Source organism: Sander vitreus, chromosome 3 (genome assembly GCF_031162955.1).
Source record: "Sander vitreus isolate 19-12246 chromosome 3, sanVit1, whole genome shotgun sequence".
In the NCBI taxonomy this organism is placed as follows: Eukaryota; Metazoa; Chordata; class Actinopteri; order Perciformes; family Percidae; genus Sander; species Sander vitreus.
This window is the reverse complement of record NC_135857.1, coordinates 10148548-10175882: the sequence shown is the minus strand read 5'-3', so window position 1 is coordinate 10175882 and position 27335 is coordinate 10148548. Positions and strand designations below refer to the sequence as shown.

The 27335-nt window shown below is 39.7% G+C and overlaps 1 protein-coding gene across 1 annotated transcript in view; it reads right to left on the bottom strand.

Moving 5' to 3' along the window:
- dph1 (diphthamide biosynthesis 1) overlaps nt 1–27335 on the bottom strand; it is a 68118-nt gene that overhangs the window by 38280 nt on the left and 2503 nt on the right. Inside the window, exons 2-3 of the mRNA XM_078245921.1 lie at nt 26831–26980; nt 14161–14224 (exon numbers count right to left, since the gene is read on the bottom strand). Coding sequence (XP_078102047.1) covers nt 14161–14224; nt 26831–26980 — 214 coding nt within the window. The remainder of the gene's footprint in view (nt 1–14160; nt 14225–26830; nt 26981–27335) is intronic.

The following is a 27335-nucleotide window of genomic DNA, read 5'->3' as shown; positions in this document are numbered from 1 at the left end:
ATATTAGCTTCTGTTCTCTCTCTTGCCTTCCCTATATAGGAACTAAAGTTACATCCTCAATAATCACCTGGGGTCTCATTTATAAACGTGGCATACGCACAAAACAGGGCTGAAAATGTGCGTACGCCACTTTCCACGCAAAGCTTGTGATTTATAAAAAACAAACTTGACGGGAGAATGTGCGGTCCTCCACACAAACTCTGACCCATGCGTACGCACATTTTGGAGACAATGGGAATTGGCGACGCAGATGGTGAGGTGGTGAACTGAAGTCAGACTGCAGAAAGTAAATGTGGGAATAACAATTACTCGTAATATTTTCAAGTATTGATGCCTCACGCACATTTTTTCACTCCATATCATCCACGTTATCATGAAGATTAAATCCAGCAGTGTTATTTGCACTTGTACTGACTGATAATTGTTCCATAAACACCTTGTAAAATCCGGGGACTCCGGGAATCCCCTTTGGTCCTACAGCCCACTAGTCTGACGTCCCTTTGTTTCGAAAAAATCAACCCTCTGCTCCGACATCCTATTGTTCCGAACATATAGGGTTAGGGTTATGGTTATGGTTAGGGACAATTATTTATAACATTCCTTTAGGATTTTTGCCATGCTTAAAGGGATATGTCACCGTTGGAAAGACGAATATATCTTTACATTGGGTCACTTATATAGTAGAAATGTTAAATTCTTTTAATTTAAAAACACAGCAGTCTCTGAACTCACGTTGGGAGTTTCGTTGAAGTTGGATGTAGTCCAGTTTTTCTAATGAGCCGACACTTGCAAGCAGGATTGATGGAACAGGTGGCCGGCTAGAGTTGTCCACCTAGCTGGCCCCCGTTCGCGTTTCACCGCTGAGGATGTCCCCCCCGTGATCCCCCGCTCCGGTCGCTGCCCGCTACAGCCGCTGCAGCTGCTCGCTCCGGCCGCCGCAGCTGCCGCTGGGCTTTAGGACCAAAGGGAATTTTTCGGGTTATTGAGAGGTCGGAACAATGGGGCGTCGGAGAAATGACATGGCACCGTGAAATCCAACTAAAATCGTACAAAATCCGTTCTTAATATTTAATTGCCGCTGTCTCACCGTCACATTGTCCGCTACGGAGCGCAGGGGGAGGAGATGGCCCGACTGCATGAAATCAGAGATGGGAAGTAACAAAGTACAAATCCTTCGTTACTGTACTCAAGTAGATTTTTCAGATATTTACTTTACTATTTGTTTTTGTGCCGACACTTACGGTACTTTTACATTTTTAACAAGAATATCAGTACTTTCTACTCCTTACATTTTACAAAATTGGCTCGTTACTTTAGTTTCAAATAATTTTAGCGGAGTTAACGTTATTATTATTTTCGTCATCAATACCTTAATTCAATCTAAGTGGATGGAAATATATACGTTCCACTTGACGCACCACTACAAGACGACTCGACGGCATTCATTCACGGCAAATCATTGCAGCTTGATGGCAGTAACGTTAGCACATAGTAGTAGGATGGCGACATGATTGAAAATGAAGAAAACGAAGATCCCAGAGATTTGGCAGATAAGCAGCAAGACATTCAAGGCTACTTTTACTTTTATACTTAAATTTCCAAGCCTGTACTTTGTTACTTTAACTTGAGTAAAGAATTTAAATCAGTACTGTAAATGTCTGTGTTGATAGAGTAATGTTAGAAATAAAACTACCCTTGCATCTCAATGATCAAATTACATTTTGAGGGACTAGTTTCTCTGCAGCGGCAGAATTTTACTTTGGTCCGGTTAGTAGTACTGCGCCGAAAAGTTAACAGAGAAGTTAACAGAGAAGCGCACTACAGTCGGGACACCTAGTAGTAGCCTAGTACAGTGGTATTGAAGCATTGGATTGGAAACTAAGGACTAGGCAACATGGTGTTTCAGTGTGCATTTAGAAATTGTAAAAATAAACCAAACAGATGGGCACCACGAAGTTTCCACAAATTTCCATTGGGAGATCAAGAAAGGAACCAACTGTGGCTTCTTGCTGCTGGCTTGGACATCAAGGCGGAGACTCTACTCAAGTGGCGAATGTGTAGTAATCATTTTAGACCAGATGACTTTGAAAGGACCACAAGTCATTGACAACGAATGCGGTTCCATCCGTCTTTCCAGATGCACCAACAGCGTACTTATGAACAGGTAATAACTTTTGGTAGGCTACTCTAGCTAATAAAGCTAGCCCTTTCATAACGTTAGCCTAGCTGCTACTGATAGATTGAGACTGACAACATTAGTGGAGATGACGTTACAGTTCAATGCATTGTGGAGAGTGACAACGTTAGCTAACGGTATAGCTACACTCTTGGTAGATACCTGGCTGGGCTAACCGCTAACTTTAGGTAATTGCTGACAAAAAAAATCATGTAAGTTGGACAGTTTACATGCAAATTGCAGCGGCAGGTAAATAAACTTGTGTGCTTGTCATGGAAACCGGCTTTCTCAGTAGCCTAGGTAATATCACTCCCCCTCTGTTGTAGCCTATGCTACCAACTACAGGGAACAAAGTATAACTATTGCGATGCAAGGGTAGTTTTATTTCTAACATTATTCTATCAACACAGACATTTACATCGATAGTCTGGCGTTATAATTTATTATAATATATAATATATATATTATGCCTCGAGTGTACTGTGGAGTGGGTAAGGCTAGCAGATACTGTTGACTTACGCTAGCCTAGCACCAGCGAACTCTGCAACTGGTAGGACTGGATGAAAAGTGTTGAAAACGGTCTCCACCGATAACACACTGGCTAACTTGGAAATGAGGTCCTATGTCCAAAATTCTGAACCACTCCTTTAACATACTGATCAACATTCATGAGGTGCTTTGCATTGACTATTTATGGTTAAAAATGGGCGTGTACAGGGCGGGATAAGAGGCTGATTCACGTACGCACACTTTTTGGCAATGTGTGATTTATAAAAGGGAACATTGCTTACAGATTTCAGTTTTCATTCTTTCCAATTAGCAGATTGTGCAACTCCCAATTTGTGTCCTTGAACTGCCAGAGCAATGTCAGTGGAATAACTGTGAAAGGACATTTTAAAAGCATATGTAATATTCTTCCAGTATATTCTTTCCATGCTGAGCATAATATTACACGGCTCTCTGTGAGTGCAATTACATGGCCATGTGCCATGTGCCTAGGACTGTGCCATCCGAATTAAGAGTGATTATGACCGGGCTAACTGGTTGTGCTGAGACAGAACAGAGGGGAAAAGAGGGACTGTAACCTTCAGCACTAAGCATTGCTTATCTCTTCTACACACTGCTGAAAAGAGGCAAAATGTGTTCATATCATTACTTACATAAACTACAAGTATCCAGTCTAGGTAACACCAGTGGTCTCTTCACCGGTGGAATGAACAACTACTGCCTTCACCTAAGTATTCTCATTACTATACTCACATTTCATTTGGCCAGGTATTAAGAATAAACACTCACAACCTCCATCTGGCTCAACCAGTCTTGTCCAAGTTACAGCCAAAGCAACCTTTTATTATTCTTATTGTATCTCTAGAGAGAATCAATTGTAGTTTCATGACAGCTCAGGCAATTTTCAAGGTGCTATCTGCCAAGATATCATATTACACAGTGTCAGCACCTATCAGGATTTCCAGTCTGCCTGGGCATGATGTCCCCCTAGATGAAATGTGATTAGCAAAGACAGAACCAGAAGGTATCATGGTGGTCCTCTAGGCCTTTGTCTGTAAAGTACAAAGAAACGTAGGTGTGGCTGATTCCCTTTACGCTCTCCTGTACTACTATCTGGCACTACAACTCAAATTCACCTGAGATGGCATCAGTGTCACGTCTCACCAGGGGGTGACCAATACCTGCAATGACAATACTACCTGAGGTAGAAAGTCTTGAGTTTTCCCCTCTCCTTCATCTTTTCTTGCTCTCAACTCTGATGTGTGTATCCTTTTTAAAAAGAAAAGGGTGACAAGGAGAAGACTGAGTATGTGAGAGATACACAGTGTGCTGCTGGGTTTGTCTATACCTATAAGCTTGCTTTGTACAAATATTAACATAGAAAATTACACAATGCTCCCCACAATGCTCCCTTCCAATATACTCCTCCAAATACAAATACTTCAAGCGTGTCTCCATGTCTTTCTTTCCATTTGGGCAGATGGTAGGAGAAGATACAGGGGAACAGAAAAACGTGACAGGTTTACAGGGTTTTGCAGGCAGTCGCTGATGATGAGATATTGTTGGAATTCAACATACGCTATGGGTGGGCAGAAAGGGTGTGCCTGGCAGGAGAGCTTATTAGACAGCACATGGCTTTATGTGTGAGCTGGGAGCTCATATATGAATACCACATACATGAGCTGAAGAGCAGACAGAAGATAGAGTTGGCACAGACACAGAACCATGGTGCACATATGCACAAAAACACACATACATCCACGCTGGCCCACAGACACATTCCCTGCCTCGCATACGCCCGGATCTGTTGCTACAGCTCAGCTGCGCAGTGGGCGCCGTGAGGACTGTGACTTATGTGAGGGCAAGAATGCGTTGAAGGCTCCCTACCAGGCTCCTTCCTAATGGTAGATTTGACATTTACCCTGGGAGGCTGTGGCTGCTGCTCCCACAAAAATGATTCAACCTGGCGTGCGGAATATAGAGAAATCTATTCTGATGGATGAAGACAGCTACGGTGAAGGACCAGGAGATGTCTGGGGGCTGTGTGCGCATATTGTACCTTCATTTACTAACATACTGCATCTGACATGACTGTTACTTGAGCCATCTAGGGCCAATGTTGACAGTTCTCTAGGATAGTACGTGATGGAGAGAGACAGAAAACAGGCACGGTATGTCAGAGGGATCACTAAGTGAATGTCTTTCATTACATATTTTGTTGAATCATACATACGAGCACACAACTCCTCTAGATGGCTCAATTAAAAGCATCTCAGAAAAAACTTCCCCCACACCAGCTATCCTTATTGATTGGACATGACTTAATCATGCTCCTATTCCAGCAGTCGTGTTACTGCTGGTCACACATTTATCAGACATTTGTCTTTACACTTTTTTATTATTTTAGATTTCCGGAGTGTTGCATCACAAAAAGTCTGCCAATCCTAGTGACATGGAAAAAAAACATTGATATAGCTAGTCTTTTATATGTTTACCATGTTCACAATCTTAATTAAGCCTGCAAGCTTAATACAACGGAGTGTGATGGGAATGTCATTAGTTATGGAGGTATTTGGTCATAAACTTAAAGTATTTTTTTATTTGTATAGTTCTTTTTATAGAAATATTTATAGTGCTTTACACAATATAGCCTATAATAGCCATATATGTTTAGCCTATATACCGTGTGTGTGTGTGTATATATATATATATATATATATATATATATGTATATATATATATATATATATATATATATATATATATGTATGTATGTATGTATGTATGTATGTATGTGTGTGTGTGTGTGTGTGTATGTGTGTTAAATACAACAATTAAAAATGTATGACATCCGTACATTACTGTCACATTATGCCATGTTGTGAATTGAATTTAAGGTAAACATAAAAGTTGTCATGAACACTGTTCTGCTCATCTGACAGAGATCATAAAATACAGCGTATGACAAAACAGTGGACAGCTGATGCAACTGTGCTGCACATCATATTTAATTGATGTTGCTTTAAAATGACAGCTCCGAGGCACAGATGTCTCATTTTGTTAAATGCCTGTTGCTTCGACTCCTCTCTCATCGCGTCTCTTCCTCGACTCCTCGAATCTCCTGTGAGTGCGACTAAGACACGAGGAGGGAAGACGAGAAGAGGAAACAGGGATGCACAAACTGGGAAAGTGGAAGTGATGATTTTTGACGAGAGGGTGGAGCTGGGGAGGGTGCCCTTAACTTAACTAAATGCTAAAGGGGGAAAGTTGATGATTTTAACCCTTCTAAAGCAAGTCATTCACTGGAGATTTACCGGCGAGTAAACGCGGACCAACGGGTACTGGTATGTGTTAAAATCGGCAAACCTTCCCTTAATTTACCGGCTAACGCTAGCGGTAGCTAGCTATCTTAGTTGGCGTGACGCTGAAATGTTCACATTAACCTTGATGAAGTTAAAACACACAGTGAGAGGGTCAAAGTTTACGACGAAACCATGGACAACACCCAAAAATAAGTTCAAGGATATTATAATGTAAACAGTGCCATGGTTAACATTGCTAACGCCGACTTGACTGGTCGGCGTGTAGCCACACCCTAAAACATCCCCTGCTTTATCGCCAATTTTAAAATAAATGGGACCATAATTTACAAAATGAACATCATGCTGTATTGAAGAAGACTTGAAAGTAGCGACTGAGGACATAACTAGGTAGGTAATCAAGCAAGTGAGAAGTACAGTCATGTTCTCATTGACTTGACTTTTTTTTGCAACCACTGGAGTAGCCCCCTGCTGGAAATTAGATAGAATGCAGGTTTAAGGCACTTCTGCGGTGGCTTCACTTTTCAGGCCCTAAAGCATCAACCAATTCATTTTACACTCTATGGCTGCCGCTGGCTGATTCGGGAGGGCAAACGCTGTTTTGTTGTTTGTATCATAGCAACAGTTTATATATGCGGTTTCACTTTTTGAATGACATAGAAATAGATTATGGCCGCCTGCTGCCATGAAGACATATTTTCTCACGCAGGCACAGAACATACATGCTAGTTGGCCGTCGAATGTAGTCTTTGCACTGTTTTAGTGCAACTTTTTGGCCAATACAGGTGTCCTCAGGCAATGTGAGGCAACGCCTCGGCCTTCATTTTTGGGAATGCTTCCTTCCTACTCTTGTTTCTTATATAAATCAGAAATGTGGGCCTCATTATACTGTAGTCTGAAAACCCAGGTTATTTTTTTGCTGACTTCTGCAGGAAAATTTGAAACTAAGGTAATTGGTAACTGGTGGGTGGGTTTAGGGCAACTGCTAGATCTAGGGAAAAATAAATATTCTGGGGACTATCAAGGCTTTCAGTAACTGACCTCTCTCTGCTTCTCTTTGTTCTGCTATCTTCCTCTCTTTTTCTGTTTATCTACTTTTTAATGCAACTTTACATTCACTCCATTGTACCTCTGATCGTCATGTACAGTGGTGTGAAAAAGTGTTTGCCCCCTTCCTCATTTCCTGTTCCTTTGCATGTTTGTCACACTTAAGTGTTTCGAACATCAAACCAATTTAAACAAAAGTCAAGGACAACACAAGTAAACACAAAATGCAATTTGTAAATGAAGGTGTTTATTATTAAAGGAGAAAAAAAATCCAAACCATCATGGCCCTGTGTGAAAAAAGTGATTGCCCCCCTTGTTAAAAACATACTATAACTGTGGTTGTCCACACCTGAGTTCAATTTCTCTAGCCACACCCAGGCCTGATTATTGCCACACCTGTTCACAATCAAGGCATCACTTAAATAGGAGCTGCTTGACACAGTAAGGTCCACCAGAAGATCCTTAAAAGCTACACATCATGCCGAGACCCAAAGAAATTCAGGAACAATTGAGAAAGAAAGTAATTGAGATCTATCAGTCTGGAAAGGGTTATAAAGCCATTTCCAAAGCTTTGGGAATCCAGCGAACCACAGTGAGAGCCATTATCCACAAATGGCGAAGACATGGAACAGTGGTGAACCTTCCCAGGAGTGGCCGCTCGCCCAAAATTACCCCAAGAGCGCAGCGACGACTCATCCAAGAGGTCACAAAAGACCCCCACAACAACGTCCAAAGAACTGCAGGCCTCACTTGCCTCAGTTAAGGTCAGCGTTCATGCCTCCACCATCAGGAAAAGACTGGGCAAAAAATGGCCTGCATGGCAGAGTTCCAAGGAGAAAACCACTGCTGAGCAAAAAGAACATCAAAGCTTGTCTCAATTTCTCCAGAACACATCTTGATGATCCCCAAGACTTTTGGGACAACATTCTGTGGACCGATGAGACAAAAGTGGAACTCTTTGGAAGGTGTGTGTCCAAGTATATCTGGCGTAGAAGGAACACTGCATTTCATAAAAAGAACATTATACCAACTGTAAAATATGGTGGTGGTAGTGTGATGGTCTGGGGCTGTTTTGCTGCTTCAGGACCTGGAAGACTTGCCGTGATAAAAGGAACTATGAATTCTGCTGTCTACCAAGAGATCCTGAAGGAGAATGTCCGACCATCTGTTCGTGTACTCAAGCTGAAACGAACTTGGGTTCTGCAGCAGGACAATGATCCTAAACACACCAGCAAGTCCACCACCGAATGGCTGAAGAAAAAACTAAATGAAGACTTTGGAGTGGCCTAGCCAAAGTCCTGACCTGAATCCTATTGAGATGTTGTGGTATGACCTTAAAAAAGGCCGTTCATGCTCGAAAAACCCTCTAATGTAACTGAATTAGGACAATTCTGCAAAGATGAGTGGGCCAAAATTCCTCCAGGACGCTGTAAAAGCCTCATTGCACGTTATCGCAAACGCTTGGTTGCAGTTGTTGCTGCTAAGGGTGGCCCAACCAGTTATTAGGTTTAGGGGGGCAATCACTTTTTCACACAGGGCCATGATGGTTTGGATTTTTTTTTCTCCTTTAATAATGAACACCTTCATTTACAAATTGCATTTTTGTGTTTACTTGTGTTGTCCTTGACTTTTGTTTAAATTGGTTTGATGTTCGAAACACTTAAGTGTGACAAACATGCAAAGGAACAGGAAATGAGGAAGGGGGCAAACACTTTTTTCACACCACTGTATTTCTTGATAAACAGATTCTGAATATAAACTTTATATAAATACAAAGAGCATGATGGTTACACCTACAGTGCTCCACAAAACCTCACCCAATCATTTTTGACCTCAACTTCAACGATACATAGTGCAACACTTGTAGCCTTGTAATAACCCACCAAGTGGTCCTCAATCAAAATGGGTAAAAACTAACAGCGTAGGTGACATTAGGGTTTCAAACTGCCTATTTAACAGTTAGTGAACTCAATTGTGTCAACTGATCAAATAACATCCCCAACCTTTCTGACGTGTGGTCACAAACAACAGTTCATCACTCTAACAGTAGTTAAAGTATGCACAGCAAGGGCTGCCATAGATGTGTCAGTTCATTTAGTACTATGGCGTACTAAGGCTCTATTCAAGGCAGCGTCCCTACTCTTTTAGAAATAGATTGAATGTAGGAACATTTAACAGATGGTTGTTAACAACATATGAAAACATACTAAACTGTGTTTCACGGTTGTCATTTGTTGGACAGAGTGTCATCTTCTCTGAACCTAGAAATTGGATTGTTTTCCTGCCAATTACACAATAGTTTCACAATAACATGTAAATTCAATTTATTTTATTACACTCAGTATTAATACTGCTTTATAAGACATCCTCAATACATAGATTAAAAACAAACAGTAAAACAAAAGCACTATTAAAACATGTATATTGTCTCTTATGATCTATGATAAATAGTCAGAGAACTGCTTTTCAGTCAGAGAAAGGAATGTTTAATTTTTTCACTATTGTTTTTTGCTTCAATAGCAGGAGCCCTTTGGCCTTGTGTGCTCAGCAAATTTGTCGTTTACCCACCAAACATCACAGAACAAGATCTCGGATTAGGTTACAAGCCAAAATCTCCATGTAAAGGCCCGGGGGTTTTTGTGCCAGGAAAACAGAGTGAAACATTAAATGCTAGTGCTGTTGTCAGGATGGGGACACGGCGAACATCCCCTCACACCCTGCTTTTTTGCTACTCTCTTTATCTTCCCCCACTGTCACAAAAGCAGCAGCAGTAAATATTGAAGTTCATAAAAGTATCCTTCAAAGCCAGGACGAGACAGCTGGCATACCATCAAAGGCAATAAAACATATGGTACAGTGACAGCACATGCATCATTGCCTGCCTGCACAAGTTACCAATTCTTTATTTTATTCTGAAAGTGTTTTCTCTTTTGTTTACTTGTGAAGGCAGAGTTCATAAGTCTTTGAATTCCCATGGCAATGTTGACAATGAGAGAGTAAAGAATGAAATGGCACAGAGAGAAGCAGATAAAGGAGGATGGCGGTGTAATAAATGGACTGCTGCTTTATATATTGTGACATGGTTATTTAGACAGCAGGCATTAGAGGAGGTGGGAGTGTACAAACTAATCTACTTTAAAGTATCAGGTGGACTCCCATCTCAAAGTGCTCAGGTTTCTGTATCCTGCACAGCACCAATAGAAAACAAAGATATGATACAGATTACTGTGGGTAAAAACATCTGTAGGTTAGTCATGAAATGTTAAACTCCAGGAATGCTACAGAGTTATATTGAAGGTACATCGACCTAAATATAATCTAATTCAATAAAACAGCCTTGGACTAAGCTTTACCTTCATGAAGTACATAATCTTAACCCACATTTTAACATCTCTACATTGGATACATGTATAGTTTTGGGGTCTTATTTTTATATATTTAAAGGCTCACCTTCAAGGACAAGGGTGTAGGTTTGGTTGTTAGAGGTTCTTAAGCAAAACAAAGTATATAAATGCTATGTCCTGCTTTTCTTTCTTCTCAAATAGGTCTACAAACCTCTCGCTACTTCCGGCAAAGCATAATTGCTTTGAGTGTATGGTAATACTTGAAGTCAGAAATGTGCTGATTCTACTCTAAGGTCATTTTATTATTTAAGGCTGTAGTTTGTTGTGCTGTTGTATTCTAAATGTGTAAATGTGAGTGCAAGATCATGTATTTTCCTTTGGTTGTTAGTATGAATGTAAATGAATCAGAAAGACAGGGAGAGAGAGGAAGGTTGACAGAAAGATAAAGAGATAGATGAATAACCTAAATATATATATAAAAAAAATATATATATATATATATATATATATATATATATATATATATACATATATATATATATATATATATATAGGACGTATGTTTTGTGTAACTGTAGCATGACCCTAATTCAGAGCAGCTTGTCCTCATTAAGACTTTGCAGTCCCTCCCACTGAAGCGCCTTACTCTGAAGGCAGCTTAGCCCTTTCATCCCCATTTTGGTATGGACCTCAGCCCTGTCTCCAGAGTACGAGGGACTGTGGCAGTGATGGTGATGGCAGAGCCACCCAACTCCTGGGACCTCTGGTAACCCGCAACATAAGCTGGGTGACACGAGGTCAGCTGCCTGCTGCGCCAACATCCAAAGGTTACCGTCACTCACTCTCTCCAAACACCACCCTCCAATCCCATGCTAGAGCCACATTAGGATTGGCATGCCAATTTGCTACATTTTCATCAATGCAACAGTTTGCTTGGTTGTTGCCATAATAAAGTGCTCTAAAAATGGTAGCCACTGCAAAGTCTGACTTATATTTCTCATTTCTCCATCTTGTGATCAATGTTAAGTTTTACATGTGATTCTCAGCAGAACATCCTGGTTTCTCCCCAACAAGCAGTTTCATCTGACAGCTTCCACCTGCGGGTTAAGCCTTTAAAGGGATAAGCTAAATTCTGAGCTTGTGTTGAGATTGTTATCAAGGCAATTCTGACTTCCAGGGCACTATCTATCCAGTTATAGTATGAAGTGAAAACAGACTTGAACCAAAACCTTAAGTGCCTTTAGTTACTCCTTACAAATGGTTCAATTTCATTCCTATATCAGGATCAAAGATCATATGGTTAGAAGCCACTAGGCCTGCACAATAAATCGTTATAAAATCGCGATCTCGATTCACCCCTGTTCACGATTTAACTTTTAAATGACTTTGATTCTTTCCTCCTTCAATTAATTTATTGAAAACATTTGACATTAACATGTTTTAATTATGTAAAGACATGTTCAAGAAGTTCAGATAGAGCCTGTATCAGGACCTATCAGGATACCTATCAGGATCAGTATTTAGTTCAATGTGTTATATGTCACTATTTTTGGTAGCCTACTGTACTTAAATGGCCAGTATGTACTTTATTTTCTTTATTCATTGAAGCCTCTATGTTTACAGGCTTGTGGTGATGCCCAATGTGCTATAGGTGTCAAAAAAAAATCTAAATCTATGTTTGGTACTGCCAATTTGTTTTGTGCAATAAACATTACACTTTGTGAGAAAAAAAAAATCTTGGCAGAGAATCGTAATATCAATTCTAAGCTAAAAAATCGTGATTCATATTTTTCCCTGAATCGTTCAGGCCTAGAAGCCACCAGATAGTGTTGACCCTAGATTCACTGTTTGCTCTGATAAGCTTTTAGATGTGATGTGGCTGTCAACTTAAACTGCCATTCTTCTGGCCATCACATTAGCAAAGTATGTCTAAGAAGATTCTCAGTCAGACAGGCTGCGATATTTGCATGAATTAAGTCAAAGGCAGGTGGACTTTTTGGGTGCCATTAAATGCAGGCTTCACCGTACACTGCGGCTTCACATCCTATGGGTGTAGACTTTTAACAAAGACCCTGTGCTGTGTTTTCTGAGGTGGGTTCACAGATTCATGGCAAGTGCTCTTCTCTTTGCTGTTGTCTGTTGAAGTGACAGTATCACGGCTGTGGATAGGAAGAGGATCAATAAGTTGATCAAGAAGGCAGGGTCTATTATTGGCCATGACGCCAGATCAGTGTTTCCCATATATTAATTTATTTGTGGCGGCCTGCCACAATATCAACATTGACCGCCACATATTGATTTTCCACTTTTTCGGAAACAAATTGAAATGCAAAGAAAATTCTTACATAGTAAGACAGCACAGACAGAGGCAAAATAGCTTAAGGGAAACTATATAGCAGGAGCTAATGAAGTGCAACCATGAGAACCACTTCTTCTGCCACAGTCTAGAGGAGAAATCGTGTGGATGGCGAAGAGAGGGTGAAAAATACAGAAGGATGAGCAATAGAGGACGGGGTATGAAAACAGTGAGAAAAGCAATTAGTGTTCGCTAATTGCTCTCACTAGAAGAGATGGGTCTGATTTTCCAGACTCTTCAAACATATGTATAAATGTGGACTGCATGGGTGTGCGGTTTAAAAGCCATGCAGCAAACGGTGCTAGCTCTCCGTCTGATAGCAGCAGGACTGATAAGACCAGAACCTATCATCTTTCTTGTGATAAAAAAGAAAGTAGACATGACTGTGAAGGGAGTGATGGAAAGATAAAGTAATAGAAGTCTGATACAGCTGGAGAAAAAATGGACAAAATGATGGAGTAAAAAGAGAAGATTGAAGATAAAAGAGTTGAGGCAATGGAGAAAGACCACCCCCTTGCCCAACTTCTTTGAGCAAGAAGTTTCATCATCTATATGGTAAATAAATGTGACTTGGCATTATAATATAAAGTGCATGCAAGCATGAAGAGCACAATAACACAGTCATACTGACGTAATCCAGGTTTCCTGTGTGAAATCAAATATCTGCCCAGCCAGAAAAAAAGTTGATGGCAGCTCCAGCTCTCTATCCTTCATCATGTAATCAGGTTAGTATTGACTAAACACCTATGAAAAGAATCCACTCTGGGTGTTTAATGATAGCAGCCATTTTCTTTGAGAAAACACTTAGCCTGACAGCGCTCCTGAGAAACAGAGGCCAGCTGAAGGTGCAATGAGACCACAGAGACAAAAAAAACAGGGAGAAAAATTGAAAAACAGAGCAGATTTTTATTGTGCTTAATAGCGGCCCTCACATAAAAGTGTTTTCAAAACATGTTTTTCTATTAAAAAAGCACGCTTCCAAGCATTTATCACAGTGTAAGACAAACCACAGCGCAGTATAAAATGGAACAACAATGCTGAAGCACTTCTTTCCGGAGGATGAAATAAAAGAACTTTGTGGTGTCTGTGTGATAGAGTGCTGGTGTGCAATAGGGCATATGAAGACTCAAACAAGATGTAATTAACGAGAATAATATCTCTCCCCTCCTCCAACTGTAAGCAAGGGAAGCTGTGATATCTGCTCGGTCCTAAAACAGCGTAATCGTGTCTAATTTTCTGCTGAATCCCTGATTGAGTCGAAGGCGGGGAATTACGATAAAGCTCTCGCTCTCCTAATGAGTACCAAGTGGCCACAGCAGTTAAAGTTCGCACTCTGCTGCCTTGACTTCCACACCTGCTTCTTACTCATAGACTTACATATAACTTAAGCAATCAAAATAACCACCTTACCTCTCAATGATGTCAGCGATGACACAGGCAAACATCTGCAGGCCCTCTGGAAGCTGCAGAGCCACTGGAGAGAGTGGGAACAGGCAAACAGAAAAAAGTTACATACTTGCATTAGAGTGACGGCAACGTGTTATTTAATAAATCCTGGACAGCACAGTTATACATAGCCTCTGCTCCACTGACAGCAAATCATGACATTTCAGGGTAATTTCCCCTCTGCCACGGTAGTGCTGTTGGTTTATTTTAGCAAGTGACGGGCTGTTGGAAATATAGTCCGAACCAATCACCACAGATCTCTCTCTACAGCTCAGGCCTTGTACAGAGCCATTAAACTCTCTCTTTTTCCTGTCTGCCTCCATGCCTGCCACTGGCTCTGTGAGTCACACTCATGAACACGAAAACACACACACACACACACACACACACACAAAGCTGTCTCAAAGCTGGAATATAATGTGGAAAAACTGATGAGGCTGCTATAAAATTGAAATCAAGCAACCAATTAACAATCATTGGTGCTGCTGATGGTGTTGCGTTGCTGACAACAGGAGACCTACTAATCTACTGATCTGTGACTCCGACTGAGACGAACCAATGGAAAAACCTCATTTCGGGCATGTTTTTTTTTTATCAAAGAGGCAGAAGGACCTGGAAGCATCTCAAGTGCTCCCCGCCTGCAATCAGTGAAATGCGGCTCTTTCCTTTACGCATATTCCTCTAAAGAAAAATCACACAAATGATGACTGGAGATGTCATGTGCGATTGCACATTGTGCTGGATTTGCTGCTTATGTCAACACAGGGATCAGTGTTGCATGAAAGATCACCCACCTCTAAAAAGCATTCGCAGGGATATTAAAGAAAGAGTTTTACACTTTTTTTTTTTTTTTTTTTTAAAGACTTCAACACCGATCGAAATGTTTTAGCATCCTCATCTCAGACAAACTGAACTGCACCTTTTGAGCTTTGCTTCAGGATATTATTTTTTTTTTTTTTTATTGGAATTCAAAGTAGATGAAAATCGGAAAGAGATATACATGGCTTGTGATATTTGCATTAAAGATCCTATCCAATTCGGGAGCTCAAGGATCCATGATTTAGTATTAATCCTGCCATCTCGTCATCAAATAAACATGACGACATCTTGGTTTTAGAGACTAATAAGATATTGATGATGTCAAGAATAGCCCCGCAAGGAATAACCGAACTGCATGAAGTGGATGAGAAGGCAAAGACGAGAATGACAGAAAGGAGATTAATAAGGAAAGCAAATATGGTGCTGTGAAATGGCACACCCCCCTTATAATAATAATAAAAAAAATACTTTAATATTTTGGTCTGCAATTTTAAAATGCACAAAGTAAAACATGTTATACTGATTCCGGTTGCAACTAATAATTCTTTCATTATCAAGCCCTAAGTTGTGCTTATTAAATCTCTACCCAGATGGCTTTATAACCTCTAACAAAGTTAGAGCTCTACTGAATATTTGTTTTTTTAGAAGCCAAACGATGCATTGCTTGCTCATGGAAGTCGGACACAACCTGTGGCACATCGCAGTGGTTGAGGGGAATGACTTTTTACTCAGCTTTAGAAAAGAGAAGTTACACAACAAAAAATAGGCTTGACAAGTTTTGGAAAATTTTGAGTGTTTTCTTCAATTTCCTTATTTTTGTCTAAATAAGATAACATGTCCCTAATGCCTGTAGTGTGCCATCTGTACTATACTGTGTTGAGATAAACAACTGCTGTATGGTTTTCGTGTAAGCATACACCTATGGATGCACAGATTCATGACTGTGGGTACTACAGCTACTACATTTGATCCTTGGTCTCTTTTGTGTTTTATGTTATGTGCCTTGTTGTACTGTTTTTGTCTATCAAATGTACAAATACTCAATAAATACATGTTTATAGATAAAATACCTAGATTTCCAGAGTCTAATACCCAAAGTGACTCAATTTGCAGTGATTTAAAACAGTGGGAAATCAATAATTCCTCACATTTGGAACCAGAAAATGTTTGGCCATTTTGTTTAATGACTTTGAATGATTTTTTTAAATTGACTAATCCATTAATGTACTATTTGAGCAAAGATCAAATGAACAAAAATGCTTTCAAAGAGTAAACAAAATATATTTTGAAAAATGTTATTTTTTTAGCAGCAAGTGTCAATATTGGGCCAAATCAAGAGAGTAAGATGAATATGAACATCATTTGACTTGCATTAAAATAATTGGTCATTTAAATCAAGAAAATAGGTTTATCAGAATTGGTGACAAGGAATTCCTTTCACACATTCATTTTTACATCTTTTGAGAAAGAAACGGGAAAGGAATTTCTTGTTTTCAATAAGAAGTATTAACTATATATAACTTTGTTTTTAAATACACATAACGCAAGATTGACAGTAGTTTTGTAACTGTGTGAAATACAGACGTTCTGCTGTTCAGTGGTTTGCTCTTTGGGACTATATTATACTACTGTTTGCGTATCAGCAAGGCCTCCTGTCAACAGTTCTTATTTTGCCATTTACCCTTTGCGATCCATGTTTCATGATGATTTGATATGATCACATGGTGTTGCCCAGTTCAGTGTGAAGTCTCAGCCATCATGTCAGACACATGGAGCAAGCCCTGGAGACAAAGGCTTTGTTTCAACCAACCATGGCTAGACTGGGTAAACCCAGTCCGATCTGCCAGCGATTTGATTTCTCCCTGCAGCTCAGGCTGGAAACCTGTACATTTTTTTATCCTGCTTCCGTTCAATCACAAACTGGCTTATCCACCTGGCACGCTATTGGCGGGTTTAACACGATGACGATAGGGAAGCTACAGCAAGCAGCTTCTTGTTTACATGGCGGCCACCGAAGCGCAGCAACCCGTTGATGCCGCTGTCGCTGCTGTTTTTCAAAGTACGTCACTGATTGGTTGAAGGACTATCCAATTGCGTACAGAGTCATTTGAACTATGCCTGTTGATCATGCCTCTTGTGCAGTAGAAAATACAGAGCAGACTCCCCAGACTAATGTTCAATCTTAAAAGATTGAGCTTGGTCTGGTGATAGCCAGACTAAACCATGGTGTTTTCTACCAGTCAAACTCTGCCACACCTTACTTTTTGTTGTTTTTTTTCACAAAAAACTAACTTTATTTTTATTAGTCACAAACCCACAGTACAATGTAGTAACATTTTACTTCTGCATTCTTAACCCATCATAGTATTAGGAGCAGTGGACAGCAATTCATACAGCATTTGGGAGCAATTCAATCTTTTGAATTCAATAAATCCATTGTCTCAGTGGACACTTAAAGTTCGAAGACACTAAATTCACTGCAACGTTTTCACATGACTAGGCCTGAAACAATTCCAAGACGTCAGGGCCAGACAGCATTAAACAATAAAAGCTGGGACAGACAAAAAGGCCAGGGAGGTTCAGGGTGGATGGCCTTGAGATGGAGTGATAGATGGGGCGGTTGGGAAGAGATGGAGCGAGAGCAGTTCTTACTGATGAAAGGTTAAGGGATCACCAAGCACTCATGCAGACAGTGAAAGACAGGTCGTTACCTAGAAAAGGGCAAGTTTATTAACAGAGAAAGGTGTTAGAGCACAACTCTGCCACAGCTGACAGAAGCAAAGAGCTTTCTCCGTCTGCTGCCCCCCCCCCCGGTGAAAGGTGAGTCAGATGTTGAAGGTGGGACTGACTATTTGAATGCATATTTGAGTTTTTCACTCAAGAACGATAAGCTGCTTCTACCTTTGGAAGTGCACTCCTGCCCCTACAGAACAGACAACCTAAACCACACGACATAAAATGTGGCAAGAGGAGTTCATTTCAAGGCTCAGATTAGGGCTGGGTACCGAATTCTATACTTTTTAGGCACCGACCGAATTGCCTCCTAAGTATGGAGTATCGAAAAATGCCTCATCATTCAATACCAAATTTGAATACCTAAGGAGCAAAACCTCATCAGTGTCAGTTAGCCAATAAGCATGCAGCATAGGGCTGGGCGATATGGCAAAAAATGTGATCACGGTATATTTTTGGATTGTGATCGATATTTATCACGATATCATTTTTTTTGCTGATACTGCCCGTTCGAAGTACATACTGACTGAAGAAAGAGAAACAGAGGTTTAATTACACTTTAGAATATAGTTTATTAACATATAAAATAAAAAAACAACAACATGCCTTTACAATATTTAAGATTTTTGTTGAGGACTCACATTACACATTCACATTAAGAGATGCCCCACTGGTCAAGAGAGCAGTAGTGCACTGGCAAAAGGAAATTAAGAGTAGCCTAGAGTTGGGCCGATATCCGGTTTCACCAGTCCAGCGTATGAGGCTAAACCAGTTTGATTTTATGCTAAGCGGTTGAACTGGCATTTGTCACTATGTCACTCTAAATGTATATAAAAAGTAGCCTGCATTAGCAACCTGTGCCCACGGCGTCATGGCACTAAATACAACTCAGTATTGCAAGCAGTGTTGGGCAGTAGCGTTACTAGTTTAACTACTTCAGAAGCTAAAGTTAGCTCTTTTATTGATCGAGTAGAGCGGTAGCGTCCACTCAAGCAAACATACATTTTCCCCGAGCATTCTGAAGCTCAAGGACAGAGCTTTCTGCTGCGGTCTAAAAATAAAACTGCTGAGCATCACTGGTGCCACCGCCAGACACAGACATGTACAGTATATTGTGTACATGGATGTAGGCCTGTAACAGTTATTACATAATTGTCTAATCGCAATATTTTTTTTTAAGTAATCACCGTTTCTTTGTTTAACCGCAATGAATTGCTAACATTAGCTAAGTTCTTAAGGGTAGGGCTGTGGATGGTTTTGTAAATTTTATGTTGATTTAAGAAGAAAATCCAATGTTTTATGATAAACAAGAGTCGAGGTTTACTTCTGTGAACTTGTGGTATTACATCATCTGGGTCACATGACAGTGATATAACCAAAATACGTATTCTGGAAGTCATTCAAAAACTTAAATTTGTTTGCAAAAGAAATACGAATAAATATTTTTAAAATTTGACTGAAAGAGACAATTATATTGTTAATCACAATTATTTCCGACTATTGATTTGACAGTAAAATTTGGAATTGTTATAGCTCTACATGGATGTATAAAGAAAAATATCTCAGATGTATTACACTACTGTTGCCATGTTGATGTAGCTTATAGTCAGTGTTGGGGAGTAACGGAATACATGTACCGGCGTTACGTATTCAGAATACAAATTATGAGTAACTGTATTCCGTTACAGTTACAATTTAAACAGTTGGTATTTAGAATACAGTTACATTGTTGAAATCAATGGAATACATGACGATACTTCTCTGTTTCACGAGTTTATTCACTCTCTGAATAAATTAAGGCAACTCCATGCATTTCCCAGAAGCCCCAATATGAAAACGAAAAAATGAGCTATTTGCGTGATCAGTCACAATGGAGTCGGAACCGGCACAACAGAGCCAGGGCAGGAATGTGTTTCTATCTTGGAAATTCAAACAGCATTTCACATTAAAGAAAGAGAAGGGAGAACGAAATATAACTGTGCACTGCAGTGCAACTTCTGCTTGCCAGCAACCAACTTCCTTTCAGTGTCCAAATTACGCCACCTCCAACCTGAAGAAGCATCTTAAAGTAAGTTATTTTTAGCCAAGGGTAGTCGTCTGCTGTAGTTTTACTGGTCACCTTGCTATTTTATAGTTGACGTGCGACTTTACATTCTCCTACGTGCTGATTTACTAGCCCCAGATCCGTTGAAAGACTAGCCCCGTTTGACATGTTAGCTAACGTTAGCTAAAATTAGCTCGTGGTAGTTTAGACTGCGGGTAGATTTTTGTAGTATGCAGTTCGGGACTACAAATACAACAATCTATCTGCTTGTTCAGGTACACATTCAGCCAGTTGGAACAGAAGAACACACCAGAATAGGCCTGTTTAGTAAGCTGTATGTGATGGCCACATTCCTACTTATAAAATACAATTCAATGTGGAAGAAATCCAAGTATTCAGTATACGTTACTCAGATTGAGTAACATAACGGAATACGTTACAAATTACATTTTTGGCCATGTATTCTGTATTCTGTAACGGAATACGTTTTGAAAGTATCCTTCCCAACACTGCTTAAAGCTTATCGTTATCGACCTGAATTTTATCATGATCCCACTTCAAGAGTTTTATTGCCCAGCCCTAATGCCGTATGTTTCTACCAAGATCTGGCTATCCAATGTTACACGTCATAGAGGCAGGCAGGAAAACCTCTACGTTACGCACACTGGGGCTCATGTAGTAGGAGCTGAAAAATAAATTAAAAGATGTGTGCCTTAATGTGTAATTTTGTAATTTATTTTTGTTAAAATCGATTTTATAAAATTGGTGTTGAAATAAGCATTGTTCAGGAACCAGTATCGAAGTCACATAATCGGTATCGAAAATTAAAATACCTAGCCCTACTTCAGATGAACAACTCCAACAAAAAGTGTGAAAGGTTTCTTATTCTTGGACACATGCCACTTAATGTGGACCACTGTTACATACAGCTTTCTCAATGTGACGTGACAAATAGATCACTTTTGGCTAACATGAACCGTCAATCACCAATCCTCTAATGATGCCGTTATATGACAAACCCATTGGTGTAAAACTACGGGCGGTACAGGTAGCAAGAAAGACTGAATGGAAAAGCAAAGGGATTACTCTGAATTTTTAAAAAGGTGACTACTATAGTGCTATATGCAGGGTTCTTCCTGTAGTAGATTACATTTTTGGTGTTCATGCAGATGGTAATAAGTGTCTTATGTGTTCACATACAGTATTTTACAGGATGTAACTCCAAAATGGCCAACATTAGGGCACATAATGAAATAGTCAAAAGAACGGCATTTAATGAACTCGGTTGCAATAAATCCTACCTTTAGGTTCATTTTTTTTAAAACTATTTTAGAGAGGTGTTGATTCAACGTTATGGTCATTTTGAAGGCCACAGTTTGCAGGGCTATTGTGTTTTATTGCATTATGCACTCACTATATATTCAGTATAACCATATTTATATATTGAATATATAAATTCATTCTGAAATAATTTAATAACATTTTGAGTTTTACTAATATCCGATTGGTTGGTTTGGCCCTATAAATCAGGGAGATGCAGCGAGTGAACGTGTGCTGTCACTTGATCACTGCAATTGGCAGCAGCCAGGGATCCAATTAGTTCAGTTTACAAATAAATAAGCCCAACAAAAAAAAAAACATGGTAAAATTATTATGCACGTCGTATAATGACATCATTGGACCTTGGCAGCGATAGTGTGAGCAATCACAGCAGCAGCAGGAGGAAGAGGAGGAGGAAAGAGGACAAGAGGAATGACGGATACTGACTAATCCTGTTCTGAATTTATTCTTTTTATAATATATTTTTAAAAAAAGCAATCATTTAGTAATGAAAAAGAACAGAAGAGAGTATTGATAACAAACCAAACTGATAAGAATTAGGCCTATGGGGTTTAGTGTCGATAGAATCCTAACAATACCCATCACTAATTAGGATTGAAAATGTGGTGGCGGTTTGTGTCAAGTGTACATACATAATGACCGGAGGGATTTTTGCAGTTCCGAGAACATAACGTTCCTAGAACCCTTTTATTCTCCTGTTCCGACTGGACCAATTTGGGGATTATTAAGTTCCTCTAGCCACAGTTCCTGTAACTCTTTCAGCTCCTAATTCAGGGAAGGGTCTTTTCCCCTTTTCCGCATAGTGGTGGTTAGATGGCTGCGTTATAATAACAAAAGGTTAGTTCCTATGGCCACTTGGCCAGTGTGAATGCAAATGAAGAAACGGTTTTGGGGAGTGTAGTTAGTAGAAATGTTTAGAAGTGGACTGTTCCTATAACTACTTGGTCGGCCTAATTACTATGGCTTTAGCTTCACATAAAAACACATTTAAGGAAAGAAAATCTTGTTTAGTTTTGCGTTTGTTTAAAAAATAAAAAAGCCAATATTTCATTATCAGATTTTTAGGATTCTAAAATATTGATATTTGCCTAAAACAATACAGTGGTCTAGCTATAGTTTCAATATGAGGATTACTTTACCACCAGGGATGGAAATGGAAAATCTTGTTTCTACTAGACAATCAGTATGTTCCAAACGTCAGCCATAATTTCACCAAAATACACTGCTTCCATCTTATTGGTGAATGGCTAGCCTGAAGAACCTCCATCTGGCTGGTTTGTTGGTCTGAATTCCTATTCCAGGCATCACTCAAACAATTTCTTCTTTATAAACAAAACACTTGAATCAAGTCAGCTAGGTATTATCACTGAATTCAATTTGCGTTGTCCTTATCTTAACCAAATGTGCGACGGTAATCAAGACAGCAGACGGCATTTAGATGAACTCTAAACAACTGAGCTGCTCTTGTAAAGAGCTGGGATGTGTAACAGATTATATCACAACAAAATGAGAAAATTAGGCAAAACAACATAAAGCTTTTGACTATTTATAAACCCTGAAAGAAAAAGAGGCTGGGCAGTTAAAATAAAATTGTACTGCATCTTCCTCAGTCCTCTATTTCAAAAGCACACTGTATGAGACTCGAGTTCAAAGAAACAGATGGACACAAAGAGGAACAGAGAGAGACAGGGGTGATGAGGTGAGTTATGCTCTCTGAGTTCAAAGAAAGAGAGGATGAGATTTATGAGAAACAAATGTCACAGAACAAAAAAGCAAAGCCAGCAAGCTGTGGTAAACCACCCACTCCTCACAGGGACATCTAAAAAATGATTCAGTCCGCTTGGTATGCCATCTACATATTTCCACTCAAGGAAGGAGCGACTGAAGGACCTAACATTTTGTCGCTATCGTAACACTAACCCATGTCCATGATCTGTTTCACACCACTAACATCATCAACACCAAGCACGAGGAAACGTCAAAATACACATGTAATAATGCATGAGGGCAGGAACTGAAGTACATATGCTATTAAAAGATTTTTCTTTTTTTTAAGTCAATTTTAAACCAATACTCACAGGTCCATACACTCAGCTAAAGGATTATTAGGAACACCATACTAATACCGTGTTTGACCCTATCCTATCATGGGCCAACATTTAGATTACTTTATTCATCCCGAAGGAAATTTCAGGATCCAGTAGTTTAGACAACCTTAACACAACAACAAACGCATATACACACATATATCACACATACATAAGAATAAAAATAAAAATATATTATTAAATATTAACTATGACTATGAAATATTAACATAATAACATATTAACTGACTGATTGAATAAGAACAATCAGTAAAGAATGCTTCCAGCACCTTGTTGAATCAATGACACAAAGAATCAAGGCAGTTCTGAAGGCGAAAGGGATCCCCCACACCATTACACCACCACCACCACCAGCCTGCCCAGTGGTAACAAGGCATGACGGATCCATGTTCTCATTCTGTTTACGCCAAATTCTGACTCTACCATCTGAATGTCTCAACAGAAATCGAGACTCATCAGACCAGGCAACATTTTTCCAGTCTTCAACTGTCCAATTTTGGTGGGCTCGTGCAAATTGTAGCCTCAGTTTCCTATTTTTAGTGGAGATGAGGGATAGGCTACCCGGTGGGGTCTTCTGCTTCTGTATATATCAAGTCAAGTAGAACTTTATTTGTCCCCAAAGGGGAGATTGGTTTCGCAGCAGTGACCACATAAGATCAATACAAATACAACAACAAATAGCAAACATGTAAGAACAAAAACAAATTTAAACAAATGTAAACTTAATTCCAATTAAAATAAATAAAAAAAGCCATGTTTATCATGCATGGTTGTGGTCAAGCTGATATGACACATACACACTATATTATATTATATATATATATATATATATATATATATATATATATATATATATATATATATATATATATATAGAAATTAGGGGTCGTCGATATGTTAAAACTGGCCACTGTCAGCCCAACAACCGAGGATTGCGGAGATATATGTGTAAGTGTGTGAGGAAGAAAAACCTCTCGACACGGGCAGTATCATTTAGATTATGTTGTGCTGTACACGTCGCAGTGCAGGACAACAGGAATCACAGTTATTTTAACTGGGTAGGCTATATGAAGAGAACGGATTCAGGTATGAATGTTTACAACAAGAGTGACACTCATGTAATGAGAAGTTAATAAAAGTGCAGAAGCGGTTCAAAAATGAATAATGTATTACACTTGAACTGTACACCTGAGTCCCTCCAAACTGTGGATCAACTGGGTGACACATAGGCTATTCATGTTAACACTTTTATATATTAGTTCCGTTACATTGGTGGGCGTAAGGTCTGCAGACATGAATATTACACTCTTGTCTTTCTCATTTTGTTTATTTTTTACTTTTAACGGTGTCAAACTGCTACTGTTACTATGCAAACAAAACAATGAAAAGCCGTCATGTCTGGGTGTGGGGCTCGTCAGGATCCAGCAGCACCTTAAAATGAGGCGCTTTTCTCTTGATATGGTTCATAACACATTCAATTCAATTTTATTTATAGAACATAACTCTCAGAACAAGCATTCACACCACCTGATTAGTCCTGACTCCTGAGTGTCTTTTTATATTAGACCCAATTTATGAGAACCTGCAGGCAAAATATGTATTACCTAATACTACCTCTACAAATAGATAGTAAAACTGAAGTACCGTATGTGTCATCAACAGCCATTCTAATTTCTTTGCTTCTTTGTTTCCCAACAGCTCTGCCTTGATAATTAATAGGGGACTGACTGCAGCGCTTCAAAGCATCCCTGTAGCATTTCATTTTTGGGGGGTTTTATTATCAACTAATAATTGTATAAGGGCTAGTAAAACAATGTAATACTATCATCAAATGGGGCAGTTCTAGAGCAACAAAAAATGATTTGCCTGTTGCCGTAGTCCACAGTGTACAGTACATCGATGTCAGTGAAGCCTCCCACTGTGCCCACACCCAAGTTAGTCCTGAGGCTACAATCCAACTGCAAGCCTTACTACTCAATTCAGATTTCTGCTCAGATCTGATTATTCTGTTTGACTATACTAAGTGACCCATATCTTGTATCAGTTTGAATGACCTCCATCTGGAAAGAACACCAACGAACAAAAGATATCACAAGAAAAGATATGATGGACAGTCTGTCAGAGAGGCAACTGAAATTGTTGCCCAGTTTTGTAGTTGATGAATAGAACCATTTTTCATCCTTTGAGACTTTGAGACTGGGTTTAAAGTGCCTGTTCTTTATTGGGCCAAGTTCTGCTTTCAATTTGGGTCAAAAAGACATTAAAAAAATTGCAATGACTTGTATGTGTTTGTAGTTACACTGCACACAAACATCTGTGTTGCATGGATAGTGAGAAGACATCTGAGTTTGAGCAGCTGCAGTGTGAGTGTAGCCTTCCAACTCCTTCAAAATATGTGTGTGTGGGGGGGGGGTTCAGTGTTAACCGACTATAAAACACAGTGGACATGGAAATGCGATAGTGAAAAGCATCCTGCTTCACTTTGGTGTTCCATGCTGACCAATACGAGAAAAAGAGGCTTTTTTTTTTCTTCTAAATAACATCACCACAAATGGGCACAAACACATTGGTAAAAAGTACCAATTTCTCGTTTTTGCTTTTGATGTATGTTGTTAAATGCTTGTTCAGTGATATAAGATTTGAATGCCATAGTCACTGTGGGATGACCTACATGACCCTTTGGAAACTGGGTTCGTTTTTGGTTCACTGAATTAAACCTGTGTGAACCTCGCAGGTTACAGATAGTCCAATAAAGTCGTCGTAGTAGGTCAGAGCACAGATGCACTCATGGATGGCATTTTGACTGAATGCTTGCACACGTTGTCTTTTGGTATAAGAGTCTTAAAGCTGTGCATCTGTGTGTTCATACATTCACTCTGTACGAGGGATGCTAATTTAGATTTGTTTTCTGACCGATAGCCAACCCTCGTTAACCGATCATTAACCGCTAACCCCGGTTCACCCTTCCAGGACATTTTTTCCACGCTCCGTGGACAGCTGCGGTCGTGCAGCCACGACGTTCTGTGCACTGTCATAGACACATGCATCAGCTTTTCTGGAAACTGCACCGTGCGACTGAGTCCGCAGCTGTCTCCTGTCTCCAACGCATCCACCTGCGAGGCTGTCAGCTGTGTGTCTGCCTGGCATACTCTGCGTGCAGAACGACCGATTTAACCCGCCAGTCCTCAGCGATATAGTGGCATGTGTCACGTAGCTCTCAGCTGTGAGCGCCATCCAGCAGAGAGCCACAAGCAGAAAAAAAAGAGCAGCTCAAAACGCAACTTGCTAGCGCAAAGATTGCACTAGCAAGTTAACTAGCAGTTAAGAAATAGATTGTATAGGCTTTTTTTTCCTTCTAACTGTTTAACTGATAGTATTAAATCAGTCAAATTTCTTATTGTCAGTTAACGGAGGTGGCGAGGACCGCCCAGACCCCATTTCACATTTGCAATGAAGTGTATTCTACAACTGAACTTCTATAACTTCATATCTGGCATGTTTCCCCCTACAGTAAATACAGTGACTGTAAATATAGATTCCTAATCATGTGCAAAATGAATCAAGTGTATTCAGAAAGAACAGAGCTCACCTCTCGTAGCTTTGGCTTGGCTCACTCGCCAAACCGTCTTGTGAATCTCAAAGTTGTAATTTGCAGGCAGGGCTTTGATCGCCTCTTGTAACTCAGGGTCTTGCAGGATTTCATCTGGAATTTGATTGGCTACCCGCCGTGGACCTCGGACTGAGGAGAAAATTAAATGATTGAGCTGTTAGCAGTGCGGTGAACACAGATTTCAGCAAGGAAGCCATACTTATCAGACCTAACGGAGACTATCATGCAAAAAGTCACAGTCAGACAAGAACGTTAACGTTATCAGTGAAGTTTTTCAGCAAGAGCTGTCTGTGCAGGTAACTCTGCACCAACCACCATTGCAATCTTATTTCGGGACTGCGCCTGAATTTTCTAATCCATTTGCCTTTTGTTATAGATATATTTTGAGCTGAGGTAAAAGAGCATCAGGAGAAGAAACAAGTTTGGTTGCCAGCTTGCTGTGAGGTGGCCGTTTTGTTTATTTGCTGTTTTTTTTGCCTCAGTT